Source organism: Carlito syrichta, unplaced genomic scaffold (genome assembly GCF_000164805.1).
Source record: "Carlito syrichta isolate Samal-C Ts95f unplaced genomic scaffold, Tarsius_syrichta-2.0.1 Scaffold262810, whole genome shotgun sequence".
Classification (NCBI taxonomy): domain Eukaryota; kingdom Metazoa; phylum Chordata; class Mammalia; order Primates; family Tarsiidae; genus Carlito; species Carlito syrichta.
Window position 1 is genome coordinate 15,352 of NW_007206906.1, and position 22,819 is coordinate 38,170.

General features: G+C 46.7%; 1 protein-coding gene across 1 annotated transcript in view; it reads right to left on the minus strand.

Moving 5' to 3' along the window:
- LOC110595101 (histone deacetylase 4-like) overlaps positions 1 to 22,819 on the minus strand; it is a gene marked incomplete at its 3' end in the record, with an annotated part of 171,076 nt that overhangs the window by 7,585 nt on the left and 140,672 nt on the right. The window contains exon 3 of the mRNA XM_021709623.1: positions 7,384 to 7,628. Within this exon, the coding sequence (XP_021565298.1) occupies positions 7,384 to 7,628 (245 nt within the window). The remainder of the gene's footprint in view (positions 1 to 7,383; positions 7,629 to 22,819) is intronic.

Consider the following 22,819-nt stretch of genomic DNA (forward strand, 5'->3'; position numbering starts at 1 on the left):
AGTCTGGGCGACAGAGTGAGACTCCAACTCAAAAAAAAAAAAAGTAAACTTCTGACTCTCCTGTTTATCTTCTTGGATTTGCCAGTGGAATAGCCCCAGTCCAGTGAGACGCTATTCCTACTACACACCACGGGGGCCAGGAGGAAAAAGGGCAGAGAGAGACTCTGTAGATGGATGAGCTGCCACCCAGGCTAGGCAATGGAAGCACACACAAGACCGTCCCCTACATTCTTGACCCCTTACAAGGACTTTCACCACAGAGGGACTCTGCTCCAAATGAGGAACATGCAGGAGAGTGCTGCCTGCCCTGTTCCCCACAGCACCCCTGCTCTGGCGTAGAGCCCACCTGGTCCAAGGCCTCTTGCCCCAAGCACAGGGCCCTGTGCCTGCCTTCACTAAACAGGAGAACGGATGAAGGTGCACAGCTACACTAGCCACTTCCTTCACTGTGCCACTCTGAGAAGGTTATACTGAAAGTTAAACACACAGCCTCCACATGCATTCTGGAAGGATACATGAAATCTTAAGCTAGTGTGGTCAGTACAGAGGGGTGGACACAGGCGATGGTGGACAGCCATGGTGCAAGTCCATTTCCTTCTAGAACTGGACCTGGATGCTCTCTGCATGAAAGCCAAACCCTCAGCCGCATGACACACTCTGCTGTGGAGCTGTTGTGAAGATAACTCCAGGGCTCTCAAGTCTTCACCTCTCTCACTTTCCTGAGAGGGCAGCCCCAGTTACCCTCACTCACCAGAACACAATGTTTAAGAGAGAAAAATAAACAAGGCGTCCTCCCTGGGTGTGGGCCTGGCTGTTGACCTGGGGAGCAAGCACTATTTGGCCATTGCTTTTATGGACCATTTGAGACTGAAATGTTGCTCCCTGCGGGGCCCTAGATACAAAAGCATTTCCATCTTTACTCACTGGATGACTGGCTCCAATAAAACCAGTGACCATACTGCAGCACCTTGGAACAAGCTTTCCTCCTTCCTCCAGGCATAACCAGCTGTGATCACAGTATCCGATCTGCCATTCAATGCTCCTACCCAACCTAGACACTCCAGGGTCCAAAGATGAACACAATTACTCTTCAGCATTAAGGTCTACAAAAGTAAGGTCCACAGCAGGAATGTCTGGTGCCAGGGCTCTCTGGTTCATGAAGGTATGGGCCAGGACCTCTGTAGTAGCTCTTGAGGCTGTGAATACAGCATCATGGTAGGGGTTGGAGGCAGGGGCTGCAGAACCAGTGAGAAGGAGGAAAGCAGAAGTGAGTAGGGGTGGGGGGTGGGGGTAGGGATGAGAAGAGGGAAGAGGCCCAGTACAAACAAGGCAGGCCTGTACCTGACCTGTACACTTCCTGGGGTGGATGGTTCCTCCAGTCCTCATCCGCCCTCTCCCCAAGGGTCTAGCTTCAACTTCTTCAAAGTTTAGCTCAGCGCTGCAACCTCCTGAAGCCCAGCACCTCTCCTGGGCCTTCCCCTCCTCAGCCCCACAGTGCCTGAGATGCTCACCATGTGATTCCTCATCATCCAGGAACATAGTGGGTCTGTATGAATCAGACAAAGGCAGCACATCTGAGGGGAGTGAGTCAGGGAGGAGGAACCGGATAAGATCAAGCTGCAAGTCTCCTCCTAGCCCAACCCACATCTAGGTTCTTTGCAGAACATCCATGGCTGTTACGGTTGGAAATACATGGAGAGCTCCTTCTCATCTATAAACCACTGCCCCTAGAGTCTAGAAGGCACAGTTAAAGGTGGACAGGGCAGGTCATAATGCTCACTGCCCTGTGATGTGCCACTAACACCTGGCAGCAGATGAGGAGGTGCCCAGAATATTGGCCAGCGACCCCTCGGGTCAGCAGGGCCATGATAGGCCATTCATCCCAAAGTGCAGGGAAACAAGCACGATTCCTTGCTGTGGCACACATAAGGAGCACGTGAGTTTTAGGGGTGATATAGGCCATGAAATCTTGAGTAGGACTTGGCAGCTCACAGCTATGTGCTTTCCCAGGTACTAGATATTAGAAGGAGCCCACGTGGGTCCTACAAGCTGACTAACAGTTGACTTTGGTGATCAGAAGCCAGGTGTGGGGCAACATCTCTTCAGCTACTTGGGAAGGTAATAAAGAGAATCATGGCCCTGGACTCCCAGTACCATAAAATCAGGTTTTCTGTCCATTTTGGCCCTTTCCCTGAAAGGGAAATAGTAACAATGTCAACTAAATATCTCTTAAAACTCTCTCCTACCTATGGGCACAGCACATGTCACATGGAAAAGCACACACACACACACACACACACACACATACACACACATACATACACACAGAAAAAAGCTCAGTCTTCTAGAAAAAAATTACAAATTATAACAATGTGTAAATAATTTTTATTTTTCACCTATTAGACCAGAACTATTCTTCCAAGAGAGGGGAGGGGAATACTCTGACCTGTACTTCCTGGGGGGCAACTTGGCAAGATGTTTTAAAACATGTAACATGCATACAGTATCTTTCACGTGAAGGGTGCCCAGCTGCTGTCCTGGAGGGTATGTGCTATGGTGGGTGCCCAGGTGCTTGTTGAGGAGGGGCATGTCCTACAGTGCCCAGGTGCCTTCCATGAAGAAGTGTGCCCTTCAAGTGGGTGTTTAGGTGCCTGTCCTGGAGCAGCATCTCATGGTGGGTACTCAGGTGCCTTCCATGGAGAGGTGTGCCAGTCCTGCGCTTTGAGGTCTCCCATACCTCCCCCTGCTCTGTTATTCACCAGCCTGGAGGCTGCTCTAGCCATAACAACATGGCTTGTCCTCAAACCCTCTCTGGGCACATATAATGTTTATGCCTTCCCTCTCCCTACCCTTCCAGAAGGTATTAGGCAGAAATGCAAGAGAGAAGCCTCCATACTCACCTAAGATCCAATTCTAGGCAGAAGAGAACTTCCAAAAACAGAGGGAGCGTGGTGTTTAAACTACCATGAAGAGCAAGGAAGCTGTGGCAAGTACAAGTTCTGCGCATGAAAATCTGTATAAAAGATCTTATTTACCCAAGATTAACAAGTTAAGTTATATTTTACTGTTTCCTTTTTATGAAAATAGAATTTTATAAAATCCTATTCAAATTCACTGATGAGTTAATGACACTAATTAGATTTTGTGTCCAAGAAATCTGTCTGACAAACACCATTGCCAAATGTCACTAACAATATGAAGAGAGTTTATGGCTTATGAAGAGAGTTTAAATCATCAAAACAAAAGCCTACTAATGTAATGATACAGTCGCAGTGCTCAAATGGCTTTTATAATGTCCATTTTAATAAAAATAAAACGAATCATTAAAATGTAAAGATAAATGTAATCCTGAGCTCCTTTCTGTGCTTTGAAGCCCCTAGCCCAAAGAGTAGCTTACAGTGACGGTTCTGGGGCCTTTGGTCATCTCTCAGAAGGCCCAGCACTGTGGGTTGAAAGCAAGCTCTCTTGGGGACCCACCAAGCCCAGTGGCCCAGCCTGCAGGAGCTGACCTGAGGATTGGGGTTAGGAGAGTTCCTTCCAGGCAGCAAAGACAACTTCTGAAGCAACCGGCAAGGAGAGACAAAGTGGTCTAGGAGATGGGACCCAGCTTAGACTGCAGGGAGCTGGCCTTGCCCAGAGGTGGCAGCACTATCCCTGACTCAAGGGTCTTTCTTTGTGTTTCTTGCTTCTGGGTATTATTCTGATGACCCCCTCACACAGGCAGGTCATTCCTCAGTTTCTCATTTATTTTTCTTGTAAAAGCTACAAATTCAACTGACACATAATCAGACTTACAGAATTACAGCCTTCTTTACCCCTAATCCACACCAACATCCACCACTGCAAGTTCAGGGAACAGTCTTCCAATCACACGTTGCCTGAATGCTCCCCTGTCATAGCCAAGGACAGGAGTGTTCCAAGGTGTGGTGAAAATATAGGAAAAATGTAATTCAGCAAGTAGCCACAGAAGCCCATCCTCAGCTGGGTCTGTGTGGGGTCTGCAGGGAAGCCAGAGTGAATGAATATGTCCTCATGTCCCCAGGTAGGCCAGGACTAGTCGTCAAAGGGGACATCCAGGAGATGCAGAGCAGCTCCAGGTGAAGAGACTGCTATGGAATAGGGGTCCTCAGACTCAATGTGGAGCTACCAACATGCAGGATATAAAGGAGCTACAACTCTCATTTTTTGAAAATTGCTATTAGGAGTCATACAAATGTGAGGCTATGGCTCAGAAACTGAATTAAACAAGTGGCCTGTTAAGTACTGCTTTCAGTCAGTTACTGAAAGGCCAGCAAGCCGGAGCCCTAGGTAGGCTGCAGGGATTACCTGGGATGACTCCCACTGACCTGTGCCTTCTGCCTGGCACACACCCGTTTCCTGTGGCCAGCCTAAAACATCCTTCTCCCAGGCCTAAAACAGAGGCCACATGCAGCTGCCCACAGTCAGGGCCTCATTATGGAATAGGCCTGGGCAATCCACAGCACAGGGCAATACCCATCAGTAAAGCAAAGACTGTGTCCTCCCTCACATCCCACCAGCCAGAGGGAAAGTCAGGAGCACTGGGGCATGGTGCTTCACCGAGCGTGTGTTAGAAAGGACAGGATCCTGGTGGCTGCTGGAGGGACAATTTTAATAGGGACAAGTGGTATCTTTTGTTACACACAGTCGCTAAGTTGCTCAGAATTATGAAGGCAAAAACGACAAAGCCTGGGCTTCAAGCAGCTCAAGAAAGTATGCTCTCTTTGGTTTGTTAAATGCTGACATTAGAAAGCCAGTGAGTCAGGGCAAAAAGCAGCAGTCACAACAGCAACCCTCAAACCAACAAATAATAAAGCAACAATCCAAGCTCCAATGACAGGTCTGCAAGCAGCCCTCAGGGTCCAGGAGGATGCTTCCCAGACCCCCAAGGCCAGAGGAGGCTGAGGCAAAGCCCTCCGGGCTTACCTTTGAAGCACATGCACTCACATGATGGTTTGGTGACCATGAGAGGGGGCTCAGAGATGCCCGTGGGCCTGTCCTCTGGGGCCAGACAGGTTCTGTGATGCAGCTGAGCCAGTGAACAGGCCCTGGACAGCCTCCCCCACAATCTACTGGTAAGCCGACAGACAATCAATATTGCTTTCCCTCCACTTTTCAACACTGATTATTAAATAAAGACAATGAACCAGGTGTCTTACATATACAAGGAGCAACAAGGGGATAGATCCTGTGGTCAAGGGAATTACTGGCCAGGGACAGAAACTGAGAGGTATACAGTAAGTCCCCTACATACAAATGAGTTCCATTCCAAGAACATGTTCATAAGTTCAATTTGTTCGTAAGTTCAACGAAGTCAGCCTAAGTACCCAACTAATATAACTGGCTATACAGTACCAGCTACATCACCACTACTTTTACACTTGCTTCCAGACATCCTGGACTTGAAATAAAGATACTGTACTACTGTACTCTATACAATACTGTACAATAAAGTACATGAAAGCACAACCACTTGTAAAGGATGCATGCATGTGACAATGTACACAAGACGTGAACTAACTTACATGATTACACATGAGAACGCACGTTTGCATCTTTGAAAGTTTGCAACTTGACAATTTACATGTAGGAGACTTATTGTATCACTAGCTATCACGCACAGAACCAGGCACGCACACTAACATCTGGGTGTGAGCTAACGTCTCAGGAGGCCAAGGCTTTGGTTGAACAACTTCTACCCATGGGCCATGTGAGTCTCTATGACAGAGCATCATGGAAGCATCGGGTTAACATAAGGTCACAGGCTTCTAATGCTCTACATCTGAAATGCAGCTGGTCCAAATCGAGACATGTTCTATGTACGTGTCTCATCCCCAATAGTTTGCCAACTCAGCATGAACAAAAGAATGTAAAATATCTCATTAGTAACTTTACATCATGAATACATGTTGAAATAATATTTTGGAAATATATGGCTAAATAAAATATGATAAAATAGATTTCACCTTTTGTTAAGTGGCCCCAATGATCCCTCTCTTGGTATTCACCTTCTTTTCTAGGTGCTCCCACAATATGCTGGGGTTGGCCTGTGTGACTGACAGAACAGGGCAGACGCGGTAGTGTGTCTTTTCCTAGATTAGGCTGTGGCTTTCACCTTGGCCATGTTCCCTCGAATTGATTATGCTAGGAAGCCAGCTGCTGTATGTGAGCAACCCTGTGGATGAGGACCCGAGACCTCCTGTGCACAACCATATGAATGAGTTTGAAAGCAAATCCTCCTGTCTTGGTCCACTGAGTCCTTCATATGAGATGACAGCCCTGTCTGACATCTTGAATGCAACATAACAGGAGACCCTGAGTCAGACCCACCAGTTAACCTGCCCCTGGATTCCTGACCCACAGAAACTGTATAACAATATTATTTGTTGTCTTAAGCTGCTAAGTTTTGGAGTAATTTTGTTACATAGAAATAGATAACTTAATATGGTTTTTGTGAGCTACTTTGCTTTGTTTAATGTGGCTGTTAGAAAACTTAAAATTATCTATAATTTTAATATACACATGCATATTTATATTAGACAGTGTTGTTCTAAATGGTCCCAATATTATGGTTTCTATGTTATGCATTGAGGGCATAATATAATCACAGACATCATAATTGTCCTGCCAACTATATAACTTTGCTACATGTTTCTTTCCAATATATTTAATTTTAAAATATGGTGTCAGATTAAATATTTTTAGAGAGTAAGTACCCAAAAAAAGTCTTTGTTAGTTTTTTCTTACTCCATTTAAAATAAAAGAAAATATTATCTTTTTCCAACTGTAAAAGTTCACTGGAAAGAAAAAAAGTCTCAAGAAGAAGAAAATAAAAATGATTTGTAAAAACACCATCCAGGGATGATCATAGTACTTCTTTCCACTGGTAATATCTCTATTTATGGATACATTACAGATGAAATGAGGTGATGAGCATTTTCACTATTTTAAATAGGCTTCTACATCACAACCTTAAAATGTTGCTCATGGCCAGGTGTGGTAGCTCATGCATGTAATCCCAACATTTTGGGAGGCCAAGGCAGGAGGACTGCTTGAGACCAGGAGTTCTAGACCAGCCTGGGTAACACAGTGAGACTTTATTTCTAAAAAAATAAAAATGAAATGCTGTTCACCACTCTGTACTGCTTCCTTTGCCACTTACTTAAGTATTGCCCACTGTTGAGCACACAGGCCAAGGTCCTTTGGTACTATCATCACAGTGAGGACTGCCCTGTACATGAGCCTAAGTGTCACACTTGGGGATTAGGAACACTCCTTAGATGCAGAAGGAACCATCACCAGGAACGTGAAGGTGCTGGAGGCTCTTGGGCCAGCTTGGCCTTTGCCCGTGCCTCAGCAACTCACCTTGATGTGCTCGTGAAGTTGAGCTTCGTGCTGCCGGGAGAGCTGCTCATGCTGCCTCTGGAACTCGGCGATGAGGATCTGCCTCTGGATCTGCTGCTTCTGCTTGAGTGCCAGCAGCTCCTGCTGCAGCTGCTGCTCTCGAAGGGCGGGCTCCGCCACAGGCAGCGAGAACTGGTGGTCCAGACGCAGGTCCATGGGCACTGCCGAAGGGGCCACTTGCAAAGGCAGCGCTGCAGCCACATCCACTGTGGGAAGAGAAAGCACAGAAGAGCCGTCATTGCTGCCCTAGCTGTCCCTGTACCCCAGAACACTCCAAGACATGCTGGCAGCCTTGCAGGGAGTCTGTGGCTGAAGGACACTTGGCACTCCAGGCACCTCTTTCCTCTCTTGCCCAACAGGCTCAAAATGCAAGACTCAGAGGCCTCTGGAGACTCCATTCCTCAAATACAAAAATCACAAAAGCCTGGAAGGTCAGACCAGAACATGCACTCCACAAGTCCTCTTCCCTCCACCCCATCATCCCCAAGGGAAGACCTGTTCTCTCAAAGGATCCTGCTACAGGCCCAAAGGCCTTGCTGACATCATTTCTAAAAGCCAACAAAGGGAAAAATAAAGAAGAAGCTCTAGCTAGCCAAGGGAAAAGAGCTAAGCACCAGTCCTTCTATTGGCAAACTGGCCTGTTCCATTCTTCTCCCTCTTCTTTTTCTTTTAATGAAGCCACTGAAGAGCTGTGTGAGAACCAAAGAACAGTATGTGCCCTCAAGTGGTCTGGATGGATGCTAGGGACTGAGAGCCGGTTTCCATGGCGAGAGGAGTGCCCCCTTGGAAAACATGTTTATCCGGCCACAGCCAGCAAGACCTGCTCCTGGTAATTGGCATGAGTGCATTTCATCAGGGCATGAACTTTCTAAACTATACTAACGTTCTACTGAAAAAAAAAAGGCAACTTTTATTAGGAACAGAAGATTAATCAGTATTCCTTCCAGAGTAATGTCAAATTTAAGTGAGAAAAATGATGCTTTAAATTATGGATATCACAAAATAATCCAATGTGTGTGCTTCTTGCCTAAAAAGTACACAGTACATGCAGGCAGTCATTCTGAGCCGCTACTCCTAGCGCAACCCAGTGACACTCAGTGGTACTCATCAAACACGCAGCTCTGCTAACACAGTCACTGAGAATCTAGGTGAGAGCCCAGTTGCCTATGGCTCTCCTACAGGCACCTTCTGTGAAGTCACCCCACAGCCCCATCCCTTCAGAAAACTCCCTATGCCCTGTCCAGCCTCATTTCTTCATCATGCAACACACATGGAACCTGGGGAAGGAGGCAGGTCTTGTCTGCCAGGAGGAGCTCAAGCTCAGAAAAGACCGAGCCAACAAATGAGGGTCACTGAGAGGGCTAGTTTCTCACCCCTTGGGGTCAGCACCTTTTGTGCTTGACTTTGTTTGGGTGCCTCCTTGAGAGTGACCCACCCGTATGCCCCAGGAACTGACCCCCAGCCCATAAGGCTTTCCAGTCCCAGACACTGGATGGCCTAAGACTAGGCCCTGGCTGTAATCCAGTTCCTAGCAAAAACTGTACTCCAAGGTCTCAAAACCCACTGATTCAGGTAAAACTGCCCATAATTGGCAGCTGTCCCTCAGCACAAAGCATTTCTATGGTCACTGCCCAAGCAAACAGGCTTCAATTCCCAAACTGCTGGAGGCCTTGGTCCCAGGGCTCAGTCAGTCTCCTTCTGAAGAGGGAAGGGTGGAACCCATTTCTGTGGAGGAGGTCCCAGCTCTGACAGGAGCTGTGGGTTCTAATTTCTGGGCTGCTATCCAGCTGCTAGCAGCTGCAGAGTCATGTGACCTCTCTGAGCCTCAGTGTCCAGGACGTTACCCAAAATGGAGGGGTGTTTTCAGGTTCCTCAGCTGAAATCACTGCTGTCCCCATTCCCAGGCACCCACAGCCAGTCCCCAGCTCTGAATCCGACCCTGCTGTCTCACCAGAAGCTCCTCTGGGGCTTGGCTAATGGTGCCTGGGGCCACAGGAACTAGCTCAGGCCCCTTTTCTGGACAGTGCAAACAGGCAAAACAACCAAGAAGGCAATGGGAAAATTCTCAGTATTTAATCATATTCCATAATGCATTACTGGCTGCCTCTCTCTTTTTTTTTTTTTAAATCAAATCCTCCTTTCTTCTGACAAGCACTGGATAAACACCAGCTGATTGTTTCTCTTCTGTTTTTTCCTCCAAATCAGGGAAGCACAATCCACAACTTTTAAAATGTATTTTTAAAAACTGGGTATTGGGCTTGACATATCAAAAGTTTGTATTTCATATTCTGTGGGAAGCTGTGTGTTCAGTGAGCAGACCCAAAGAGCAGTGGGCCACCTACCCCACCACACACACATGGGAGAAGACTGCATCTCATTCATTTCCTTTTTTGATCATTTTTATGATAAATTATAGCAAAAATGGAAAGACTGTGTAAGCAACGCCAGTTTTAGAAAACATCAATGTTGGCCGGGCTCGGTGGCTTAGTTTATAATCCCAGTGCTTTGGGAGGCCGAGGTGAGTGGATTGCCTGAGCCCACAGTTCGAGACCCGCCTGGGCAACTTGGTGAGACCTCATCTCTACAATAAATCAAAAAATTAGCCGGGTATGGTAGTGCGCACCTGTAGTTCCAGCTACTTGGAAGGCTGAGGCGGAAGGATTGTTGGAGCCCAGCAGGTCGAGGCTGCGGTGGCTGGGGGCGGCCACTGCACTCCAGTCTGGGCGACAGAGTGAGACTCCAACTCAAAAAAAAAAAAAAAAACCCCAGAAAACATCAATGTTTGCCTACATTTGCTTCAGGCTTTCTTCTAAGGAATATTTGAAGGCCAGGGAGGAGAGCTAAGTCAGCAGACTCAGAGAAAAGAAAGAGGCCTGACTTCGTGAAGGAGACTCAGTTCATGAGCTCCTTCCTCAAGAGGTTGATGCTTGCATCATCACACATTTACAAGTCTGACAGTGCTGAGCATTTTCTTTAAAAAAAAATAACAAAAAAACCACAGCACTGTGAGTGACTGCCAGGTCTCCCCATTCCCCTTCCTGCATCCATCACTGTGAGGAGAAAGTTGTCTGCTGCTGTGCTTAGTTACTTCACAGGCCGCCTCAGGTAAGGCTTTGCTTCCTAGGTATAAACCCAATGTTGTTTTTCCTAAGTAACACATACATATATTCACTGGTGGGCTGAGTCTGTTACCATTTTAGTTTCAATGTTCATGTCTATATTTCCAGGTGAGAGCGGCCTATAGTTTCTCTCATAATCTTCTCATCTGGTTAAGCAATGATATTTTAGCTTAAATAAATAAGCACTGAGAATAAATAACTGTCCTGCCTTCCATCTGGTAGGCTGCATTATTCCCCATGTGTCACCTCAGCTGGCCCTATGGAGGAAGCTCCCACTTACGAAATGTGCCAACATGACCCAAGACCTCACTTAGACACAAGGCCATGACAGAGGTGCTGGGCACAAGAAGAAGGATCCGTTGCTCGCTGGAGCACATCACCTCCTTGTTTGTAACTGTTCACAAATGAGGGGAGAGGACACCATCAGAAGTATCTACTAGTTAATCTCTTTACTCTCCATAAAATAACTTTGAAGGGACCTATTTTATTAAGAAGTATGGTGGGCCAAATGTTTCTACTCATGCATTCATTCATTCAATGAAGAAATAAATACATGTTGCCCTTGCTCTGTGCCAAGCACTGCAGGAACAGTTCCCAGTGCAGCCTGTAGGGGGCCCCACAGAGCAGAGGGCTGATGGAAGACCCTGGGGAAAGCTCCACAGTGGGCTGCATCTCACTGAGAGGGGAGGGGCCGCCTAAGACACAGAGGTCTGGGCGTAAGTGGAAAGTCACGCTGATGGGGTTGAGGAACTCAGGGGCCTAGCACAGAGAACAGTCCCACATCTGCAGACCATGGAGTATCACTGCAGGCTTGAGGGCCACGGGTGGGTTGGAGGGCAGCAGTTCAGGAGCCACTCAGGACTAGGCTGTGCCTTCTCAGAAATGAGGTGGGAAGAGCGGCAGGCTTACCATACCCACCATATGCCAGCGGAATTCTTTTTATTCGAACTTTTCTCAGATTCCTATGAGTCTGAAATAACAGAGTATCTTATAAGAACACACAAATTCATGTTTGGTCCAAAGCATCTAACAGAAACGACACCAATGTAATCTGGAAGTGTCCTGAAATTGCCATTGCAACACAGACACCTGGCTAAATCCTAGTCCAGGTGGTCAATGTGCTCCGGCCACCTAAGATTTTTCAGGAATATAAAAGATCACACAGTTCTTCAAAGGGATGTCACCCAGAACTCACCACTGAGCCTGAAGGAGACGTACTGACACAAATGAAAGTAGGAAAAAGAAGCACTTTGAAGGTTGGATTTTCTCACTGGACGTAACTTCATCTCGATCAACTAAGCTTCAGTGGTGGAATGGAAGAAGACAGCATTTTATTGCTTGGTGTTTCAAAATTTTACAACTGTCATTTTCATCCAATCTACTCAAGCTATTAATGCTTTAATTCCTAAGGCATTCATTTTTTAAGCTGTTCTTTAAGCTGTATTATTGGAGATATGCACAGGTTTCCAAATGGATTTACATTTCATCTTAAAAGGACTTCGTAAACTGGACCAAAAGATGACCAGCACAATCAGATGTAACATAAACTGCACACAGGTGCTGCACAGCACACCACTGCTGACCAGTCTTCTCTTGCAGACTCGAATGATACCTCCTGCCCTCACAAGCATGTCAGATCTTCCAGCATATGGCATCAATCTAAAGGGTCACAGCTCTTTCCAGGTCTCCTCTTAAACTCCACCACGCATGAAACTGCAAGTGACCAGCCCAGCTCTTCCCCACCACACACAAAACAGCTCAGGGGGAAGTAAGTGAAGGCAGGCAGGGATCCTTCCAGTTAGTCCTGCTTCTCTACAGTTTAGCACATGCTGGAAGATGCTGGCACTCATCCGGCCCTGGCAGTGCTGGGGAGAGATGTGAATCACTCCTGGCAGCTCCTGTTCATCGCTCCATATGGACCCAAAGAACACTGGTCCGGCTGGGGAGCTGAGATGCAAGGGGCCCTGCAGAGGAGCCCCCTCTGCCCAGAGCGAACTTGGACTCACTGGCACTGTGCAACCAAACAGAAAGGGGCTTTGGGGTGTTGAGGCTGGGGGCTGGGAGCACAGTGCTGTCTTCAGAACGCCATCACTTTTTCCATTTCTACTAAGTGCTAGAAAGGGAGGGAAGTGCTGCCTTCCCTCTATCATCCTACGGTGCCATGTAAAACTTCACTCTGCTAAAGAAAGCTAAAAGCAAAGCAGAGAAAATCAAAAGCAGCACATTACCTACATCCGATATGCCACAGTCCGCCTCTGCCCTGCTCACCTCTGAAAACAATGCTGCATTTATAGTAAGACATTATTCAGACTTTCAAAGGGCAAGAAGATTCACCCCCGGACTCCTCAGAAATGCTGTCTTCTCATTCCTAATGACAGCACCGGGGGGCAGGTGGGTGGGGGATCTGGCCCGAGCTGTCTCCAGGCCCTGCCCCATATGCCAGCTGCAGAGATGAGAACCACAATCCCCATTCATGCAATTGCACGCTGGCGGGTGCGTCAGACGTGACTTGTACTATTTCTGTATCAAAAACCATTTGAAATGCCACGAGTTCCCAACAGAAGCTGCTAGTGCTTTTGACCCAAAGCGCCCTGAAGAAAACAATAAAACCTTCTCTACTTAAAGAATGCAGAATCAAAACAAAAAAAGCTTGTATTCTCATGAATATTCTATAGTACAGCAGAAAATTGCTTTTATAGGTTGTGCCTTGAGAAACATACTAATACAATCAGACTCATGACGTTAGTAAAAGCACAAAGACTACATTCAGAGTTTCAAGGAGAAATGGCTAGTCTGTGCTGTGAATGGGTTCTCAATCACATATAGAAAAATCTGTTAGTCTCAAGTCTCTCTCTCACAAAATAAATGATCATAAAGAAGGGCACTAATTTTCCACTACATGATTAGGTCCTCTGTTCATGACACCACTTCATGCCATCATATAGACATGGAATAAAAAGAAGTACTATTCTTTAGAAAACATGACCAAAGTTTAGGGTCTCTTCAAGTAAAGAATGACTCATTCAAATTGAGGGAAAGATAATAGATGTTTCAACTATGTAACCATGATTTCCTCTTACACTGACATTTTGCCTGTGTGTGGGAGTGGGGGTAAGAGAGAGAAAGGGAGGGAAGAGGAGGGAGAAAACAGTGGAAATGTATAATGTCTCTGTGAAATGCGTCATCCATGCTGAGGAACATATATGTGAAGTCAAAGAATGGTAATGAAACAAACTCTGGTATAGCCACCACCTCGATGAAGACCTGAAACATCACTCTCAGTGTCTCTACAAGTCACATGTACCTCCTACCCCCATGAACAACATTCTGACTTTATTAAACTTTCTCTTGCTTTTCTAGGGTTATAACATCCGCATAGATGTAGTCCCAGAAACGTATTCTGTAGTTTTCCAAGACTGAAGGCAGTAGCACCAATGCAATGGAATGAAGGAGTGACAATGGTTCCCAGGACAGGACAGTCTTGAGTCAGTCTGCTGCCAGCTTCTTGAACAGGTGACAAGAGCTACTTCTGGCATGAGGTTTCCTTCAGGAAACCAAGGCCCATCCCCATCTGTGGCATCCTGTGGCCCAAAATCAGATGTCCAGAAGATGTGGTCTAGGGAGAGAGCTGCTCCATGTATCTACTCTACCATCTTGATGGCCCGCCTCCAGCTCTCAGGGGCAAGCCAAGCAGAAGATCTCTCTGGAGAAATGAGTGTCCTTGGGTGATCAAGGCAGTAGGGCAAGGAGATAGCAAAGGCCATGTGGTCAGGAGAGGTCAGGTACCAAGAAGGATCTGGGTGTCATGTTCTCAGGTAAAGACAGGGGCAGTAGGCAGTTCGGTGAGGCCAGCCTAGCCACAGGTGTCTCCAAAGTTGAACTGCTAGCTCTGGGCAGGTGGTCTGCCTGTCTCTGTGCAGCTGCTGGCCTGGACAGGTCTGCCCATCTCCAGAAGATACCATTTGTATCTCTGTCTACTTTAACTCTTCCATTTCATCTGTCTTATTTATCATCTTTCTTGGTTTATTCTCTCATTCTGCAGGAACTCAGGCTCCTACTGTGTCTTGAAAAAGGCATAAGAAGTAAATTCAGCACATCTGAAATGTATTTATATTCCCCTTACCATATCATTACCTTGGATGTGTACAGAATTCTAGCTTGAAGTCATTTCCTGCAGAATTGTGAGGGCATTGCTCTAGATCTTCTTGCTCCCAATACTGTCAGTGATATATATATATAAAGCTGTTCTGATGCTGAATACTGTGTGCATGACTTGATGTTCCTCTCTAGGTGTCTGTAAGATCTTCTCTTTGTTCCCAGTGCTCTGAAATCTCAGTCATGTGGTTTGATGAAGACCTTTCTTTACCCACTGCTGGGGCACCTGGCTGGTCCTTTCAATATGGCAGCTCATTCACTCCAGTTGGTGGACAGCTCCTTGAATAATTTCACTGAGGATTCCCTTTTTTCTGTGTTCTCTTTATGGAACTTGTAACACTTGAGTGGCAGATCTCCGGGAACAACATGCTTTCTTTTCCATTCTTTCCTATTTTCCTTTTCTTTGTCTTATGCTTATCTTCATATGAGACTTCTTTAAATGTATATTCTAACACTTTCATCGAGGTTTTCATAATTTCTGTTCTTTTGTTTTTAATTAGCAAATCAAATAATCATTTCAGAGTGCAATGGTCCCTGGATATTCTTTTTTATGCCATCCTGTTCGTATTTCCTAGGTAAAATACCTTGTCTGATCTCTGAGGATGACAAGGATAACTTATTCTGCAGAGTCTCTGTTTCTCTGCTTCTTCTCATCTCGTCCCTGCTAGAGCTGTTGTGCCTGGTCAATCTTGGTCATGAGGAGGCATAAAAACCTACCTGGAAGCTGTAGGCAGAGTGGGATTCTCAATGCTGAGCTTCACTGGAGGGAGGCTAGGGGTGGCACAGTCAGGAAACTCTCAGGCTTAGCAGCAACAGAACCTTCCCCTCGGCCTTTATTTCCTTAAAGAGAAGCCTTCCCATCTTGGTCCTGGTGAGTAAGGACTGAGCCTTCAGAGTGGCCATAGAAGGTCCCTGCACTCAGCATTCAGTGGTGAATACAGTGACTTGTTCCCCTGTTCTTGCTACAACCCCTATGTCCTCGACAAACTCACATCCAGGCAGAGACTCTGGGGATTACAGTCTCCTGAGAAACACCTCTGCAGCTACTGTAGCGTGGATTCAATCTCTCTACATGGTGCACCAGGCAGGTTGGCTGGGGCCTCACAGTCTCTGCTTCCCCACCACCCTCTTGTTTGGCTCACTCGCCTTTATTCCTTTCCCTAAGGGAAACGGCACGGCTCTCTGAGGATGCTGTGGCATCCATCCAGTGGGTTCTCTGCGTTCCCTGTGGCTGGCTCGGGAGCTGGCCAATCTGCCAAATCAGTGTGACTTACTCATCCACTTTCCAGCTCGCAAACTGTTGTTGATGTTGCCCCACTTCTGTTCTCCCTATCTCTGTGAGCTTATGACCTTTTTCTGTAATATATATTTTTATATTTTATGAGAACTTTCAAAAATATACAAAAGCAGAAAGAACTGGGTGATGAAGCCGAACTCCTGTCCTCTATATACCCCCTCATTTTCCCTCCTTCTAGATAGTTCAAAAGCAGATCCCAGCCATTACAGCATCTCAGTCGCAAATACTTCCTAAGTATCTCTAAAAGAACTCTTTTAAAAAATAAATTGAATACCATCAGCATACCCAAATAAACTGACAATTCCACATTATCAAAGAGCCAGAAAGTGCTCCTATTTTTTAGATGGTCTCATACATGCTTTTTTTATTTTGTTCAAATCAAGATTCAAATAAGGTTCATACACTGAATTCACTGCTCTATCTCTTGAAGTCTTTTTAACCTAAAGCTTTGCCCTCTCCCTTGCTCTCCCCCCTCCCCCAACCCCCCACCCCACCCCACAGTTTATCAGCTGAAGATACTGGGTCAGCTGTCCTGTGGAGCTTGCCACAGTCTGTAGTTTGCTGATTATACCCTGGGGTGTGGATTAGCAAGGCTCCCTGTCCCCTGTTTTTCTGTAAACTGTAAGTCTGATCTGGAGGCCTGGTCAGATGCGGCTTTGATTTCCCAGCAAGACCTAAGGCGAGTTCCTGTGATCTGGACAGGCTTTTTGTGTTGTGAGCAGCTAACAATGATCATTGCCTAGATTCTTTCATCAGAGTTATAAATAGAGCTCTTCTAGTTCCATCATCCCTCTCCATGTGCTAGCTGGACTATTTCTATAATGAAAAAGGATCCAAAATCAACTATCTTGTTACTCTCACAAATAGTTTTTATGAGAAAGGAAAGGTAAATGCTCGAATCTCTTCCTTTATTTGCCAATTTTGGAAAATAGAGAATTGGTCCCCCAGCACCCTCCAGATGTGAGCAATGAGGAGGGTTTTGTTTCTTTCAGTATACTAATGAACCAAGTCCACTGGTGTCAATGTTCTTGAAAATGCTCAGACAGTCCTGCCCTTGACCAATGGGGCCCCTGCAGTAGGCTCCTGAGTCCTCCTGAGACTTCACTAAGGATCTCCAGTCCCCTGTTCTGCTATGACAAGATGCTTTGGGCTCTTCCTGCACATTTCTTTTTTTCCCCCAGGTGGATGGGCATTATCCAGTCTTGCTGCACATTTCCTAACCCCTATGTGGGTCCTAGACTACAAAAGCTAGAAGTTGGGGTGAACACTGTTACTGAGTTGGGACTTAGGATATATATATCTTTACTGAAGCTTTTGTGAATTTCCGGAGAGAAATTAGATGTATGTTCAATCTGCCTGCCATTTCTCCTTGGAACTTTGGAGAGCATAACTTATTAAAACTATCATTCAAAAGGAGTGAACAGTCATAATCAAGTTCCATTCAAAATACTGATTTATATGTCATCTTGTCTTCCCCAAAGGTGTTTGTAACTGAATTACAATTATTCTATTTAACATCCTGTGAAGGAGTGATGAGGTGGAGAAGACAGAAGTGCTTTTTAACATAAAGATTTAAAAATATTCTATAGTAACATAAACGATCCAACCACAGCTTCGTATGCAGATTAGTATTTATATATCATTTCTTTTTGCCTCATTTAGATGTATATATGCAATACCAAAGAAACACGCTTATGTTAACAATTCACTATCATTTAAATCATGCTTGGAAAATAAAAATGAAAAATATCATGCTGCAAGAAGAGGCTGTTTGCATTTTGGTTTTGATTGAAATAAAAAACGTAAAGAAATAAATACAAATATAATTAATATATGATGCTATTTATAGCTGCACATATAAAAGATTTTTAAAATCTGGTATTGGTCAGAAGAGATATGCGTCATTGGCAGATTGTATTAAATGTAACCCTCTGAGTTGTTTTCTGACACAGTTCTAGAAATCAACAAAGCCAGCTAGACACAGTGGCTCACGCCTATAATCCTAGCACTTTGGGAGGCTGAGGTGGAAGGACTGCTTGAGCCCAGGAATTCGAGACCAGTTTGGGCAACATAGCAAGACCTCATCTCTACAAAAAAGTCAAAAAATTAGCTGGTATGGTTGTGAGTACCTGTAGTCCCAGCTACTCAGGAGGTCGTGGCAAGAGGATCGCCTCAGCCCAAGAGGTCCTGGATGCAGTGAGCCATGATCATGCCACCACACTCCAGCCTAGGCAACAGAGTGAGATTCCAATTAAACAAAAAATCAACAAAGTTGCAGCACCCTCTTAGGCCCTGGCTTATCCCATGCTTCTGCTTTCTAGCAAGAAGGGAGTTGAAACTCTTCAAAATCCATGAAAATATGCAAAGGAGAGTGTCTATTCCAAGCTAGAGGCAGGAGAGGATGCCTAGTGCAGGAAACAAACCTCCCAGGGCTTCCTTGTCCTCTTCATCAGGTATCACCACGGGGCCTGTGCCCTGACTCTGGCCTGAGGCCTGACCTGCATGTCTGAAAGGACTCTACAGGGAATTAACAGATACCAACTTTATCCTCATTTGACAGGTGAAGACACCGAAGTACAGACAGTTTGGCTAACTTGCCCAGAACCACACAGCTAGTGAAAAGCCAATCCAGGACAAGAACCCTGGCATCCTATGGAAGCATGGACTGTGGGAGAAGGCTGGGAGGAGGCTGTTCTTGCAGAAATCCTCAGGTCACCCTGAGGTGGCAGTTCCCATGCTGGGTAGGGTCAGTAAACCCAGGAACTCAGGAACAATGCAGTGAGCCTATCCTGCTGCAGTGAGTCAGGTCTCTGTGGGCCCCAGCAATGCTGCAGAAATCCAGGCACCCTTGAACTCCTATTCTGGAGCCGATGCTCTCCCAAACCATGACATTCTCATTTTCGAGGAAAGTGCTCAGGGACACTCTGTGTAAACAGCAGACAGTACATCCTACCACCAGTGGGACCAATCCCTCGACCCTCTCCCTGTGGCTCAGGCTTTGGTTTTGTTCATGACCAAAGGCCGGGACCTCCCCTGTAATTACTACTTGCTGAGAGCCTGCAGCCCAGGGCTCTTTATGAATCAACTCTCCTTTTCCTGGAAAGCTCCTGGGGCCTGGGAAGCAACCTAGATCTGCCCTGCAAGGTTGCTCCAGGCTGAGACAACAGCCCCAGAGGCATGACCAGGACCCAGTCTCCCCACACAACTGGCACCAGGAAAACAGGTGACAACAGAAAAAGCGCCGCCAAGTCTGACCTGCTGAGCATAGAGCTGAAAATGGAAAATCCCGGAAACATTATTTTCACTACTAAAAATAAAAAGCTACAATTAACACCAGGTGTGTGTTTTACTCCAGTCTCTTTTTTCCCTAAGTCGGCTTTCATCTCCACCAAACTTGAAGCACCTTCCCAAACTACAAGTTTTCAAAATGTTTACTTCCTGGCAGAAAAAGTCTACATAGATCACATGCAGAATAAGGTAGTGACCTACAGCATTGAAAAAAGTATATGCCACCGAGGACGGTGAGCCCACACTTGGTTAGGAGCTCTCCACAGCCTTCGCCCTCCTGCAGGCGACCTCCCCTCCTCCACTGGGCTCCTCAGAGTCCTCTGCTGGACCAGTGAATGAACATGCTTCCAGAAGGGCTGGCCGGCCATCCACATGTTCTCTCCCCATCCATGGCCCAGCACAACAGTGTGGGGGACGCTGATGTGAAATGGGGGCTATTTACAGCAGAGAGTTCTGCAGTCTCAAATCCAAAACAATAGGACAATATTTCCAAGTAAAGCCGAATGAGTGATCTATATCCGGAAACTGCTTTTATGTTGTCTCACAAGACACACGTGTAGAGAGACTTGGTCGCTCCAAATTTCCACTGTGTGGAATGAAGCCATGAGGTAACATATGGAGACAGGCAGAGTGGAGCAATGATCAGAGTATGGACTCTGGGGCCAGGCATGAGTTCAAATCCAGCCCAGTGACCCTGGAGAAGGTACCCAGCCACCATCTGTCAGGGTAAGAGCAGGATGCCTACTTGTTGCAGGACAAGTAGGTGATGGGGGCGTGTAATGCAGAGACTCAGCCTCCAGGAGTGGCAGGAACTGTACCTTCAAGTCTCATGCACTTTTGACACTTCTGGGCTCAAACAGCAGGTCTGCAGCCCACCTGCCTTACCCCTAAGCCCTGACCTGGGGTCTCTTCTATGTGCAAAACTGTCTGCGTGCAAAGCAGTGACATCAAAATGGAATTAGGCAGAAGGGAGGAAGAAAGGAAAGAAGGAAGATACATGCTGGCACAGGTGTGGCTGATCTTCATAAGAGCAGACTCACCCTCAACCTGAGGTCAGGGTGATGGGGGCGTGTAATGCAGAGACTCAGCCTCCAGGAGAGACAGGAGTTGTACCTTCAAACCTCATGTACTCCTGACACTTCTGGACTCAAACAGCAGGCCCAGAAACAGTTTTGCAACACTCAGGGTGATTAATGCAGCAAGATGGCAAGATAAAACCCAGTGGTCAGACGCCCAGGAGGAAGTTCAGGAAGAACACAGGGTTAAGCATTTATCATTTCAAGTTGGATGAGCACACTGAAGGCAAGCACTGACAGGCTCAGGGAAAGGGCCCGCCCACACCGCCCAACCAGAGCAGATCAGCCACCACACCCAGACTCAGGCCTGCAGCCCACCTGCCTTACCCCTAAGCCCTGGCCCAGGGTCTCTTCTATGTGCAAAACTGTATGCAAAGCAGTGACATCAAAATGGAATTAGGCAGGAAGGAAGGAAGGAAGGAAGGAAGGAAGGAAGGAAGGAAGGAAGGAAGGAAGGAAGGAAGGGAAAAAGAAAGAAACCGAGGACTACTGGTGCCTTTTCCTTCTACAATCACTACCAGCACAAATTCTTTGGTCTTTAAATTGAACCCCTTTAACTGAAATAGACTTGGGTTCTACAAACACACAGGGGCTGAATGTCCAAGGACTGTCTTCTCTAAAAGGTGGGTGTGGTGACTACCTGAGACAAAGGCACAGATTCAAGGGGGAAAAGAAAACAACCCACCTGGAGTCTCTGCTAGCTTGACCTCAACAATGCAAGTGTGAGTCCCAGACAACCCCATCAGGACCACCAACATATAAGCCCCTCAGCCTCCTCCACCAACATACGGTCCCCTCAGGACCTAGTCACCTCCATGTCTCAGGGCACAAACAAAAGCCCTAGATGGAGCAACCCATTTCCTAAGCTAGGCCCCCACAGACAGTCGCCCACCCACCCCAAAGTCCAGGAGGGTAAGATCCCTCTGCCGTCCACCTGCCTCAGCCCAGCCCTGGCCCAGTAATATCAAAATGGAATTACCAACTTCAGTGATTCGAACAGGACTCAGAGACACTCTAGCTTCACAAGGCACCAAGGAAACAGGAATTGATTTATTTCCTAATGCAGAGGGGGAAAAAAATAGCAGCTTTCGTTTCCTCAGTGCAGATTCTATAGCACCTGTTTAGTTTAGGTCAGACGGATCTATCGATCTCTCTCTTCTTGTGGGGGAAATAGAAAACTCTTTGTAGTGCAGAAAAAATGAGGAAAGAGAATTAGAAAAATGAAACAGAATTTAGGAGATCTTAACCTTCCTGCATGAATTAGGAGTCTTCATTTCTAAGCATCTGGCGTGGCAGCTTCTGTGAACCTGTGAAGTCATCTCCTCCTCTGTGCTGAACCTCCTGCTCCGGCCTGTGTCATGGTGTTCCCATACTGCATGATGCACGTGGACAGATGACTGCAATGCTGACCTCAATGCAGCGACCCCTCAACTCTGACCAAGGTGGGTCCCTGAGCCTAGGCCATGGCCTGCACAGGTCAAGCAGTGGTGACCCAGTCTAGACTTTATCAGGCCACTACAATCTGCTATCAGTGCTGCTGACCCCACATGGATCCAAGAACTCTTGCTTTCTGGGAAGAGGGGACCCCATGGCCTAATGCACAATTGATGTGTGTTCAGGAAGGACTTGAGGATGGCCAGGGTCCCTAGGCCTAAAGTAGGGAGCCTGTTGTTACTGCTTCTCACCTTTCAACAACCAGGAACTGGGAAGTGTTTAACTTTTGAGTCTGCAGTCAACCCTCCAGGACTGGTGGAACCTCTAAGTCTGTCCTCTGGACTTCCACTGGGTCAGACACTGCACCCTTACAGGGGCCTCTGACACTGCCTTCCTCCACTCTCAGGGCCCAACGCCTCTTGGTATGTCTGGTGACAGAGAAGTGCCCTGCTCCTCCCCTGTCTCTCCTGCTCAACACCTAAGCTGACTTCGAGGGTCTCCCCACCCTCCCATCCTATCCCCCCTAGCCATCTCCGCTCCTTCCACCCTGCCTTCCTATAGGCAGTACTCCTTCCTGCCTGGTCTTCCCAACCCCACAAAGCAGGCAGGTGATAGAACCTGTGTGTCAGTCCAGGGAGTCAGGTTCCAAAGTCTGTGCTCTAAACTGGGTCTCTACTTATTGCCAGAACTCCAGAGAGGCAATATCTGAAGAAGATGGCTGAGAATTTTCCAGGACTGATGTAAGACACGCATCTGCAGACACAGAAAGCACAACCAAGCGCGCGCACACACACACACACACACAACCAAGCGTGTGCGCGCGCGTGGTTGCGCTTACTGTGTCACACACTGCGTGTTTTCACATAGTCTTGGACACACACACGCAATATGATTTCGATACTACTTCTAGGTGAAACTGCAGATCACCAAAGGCAACATTCAAAAGACCCTGAAATATAAGTGAAATCATCCAACACATGTGACCACAGAAGCCAGGAACAGTGGGAATATCTCTGAGCACTAAGAGA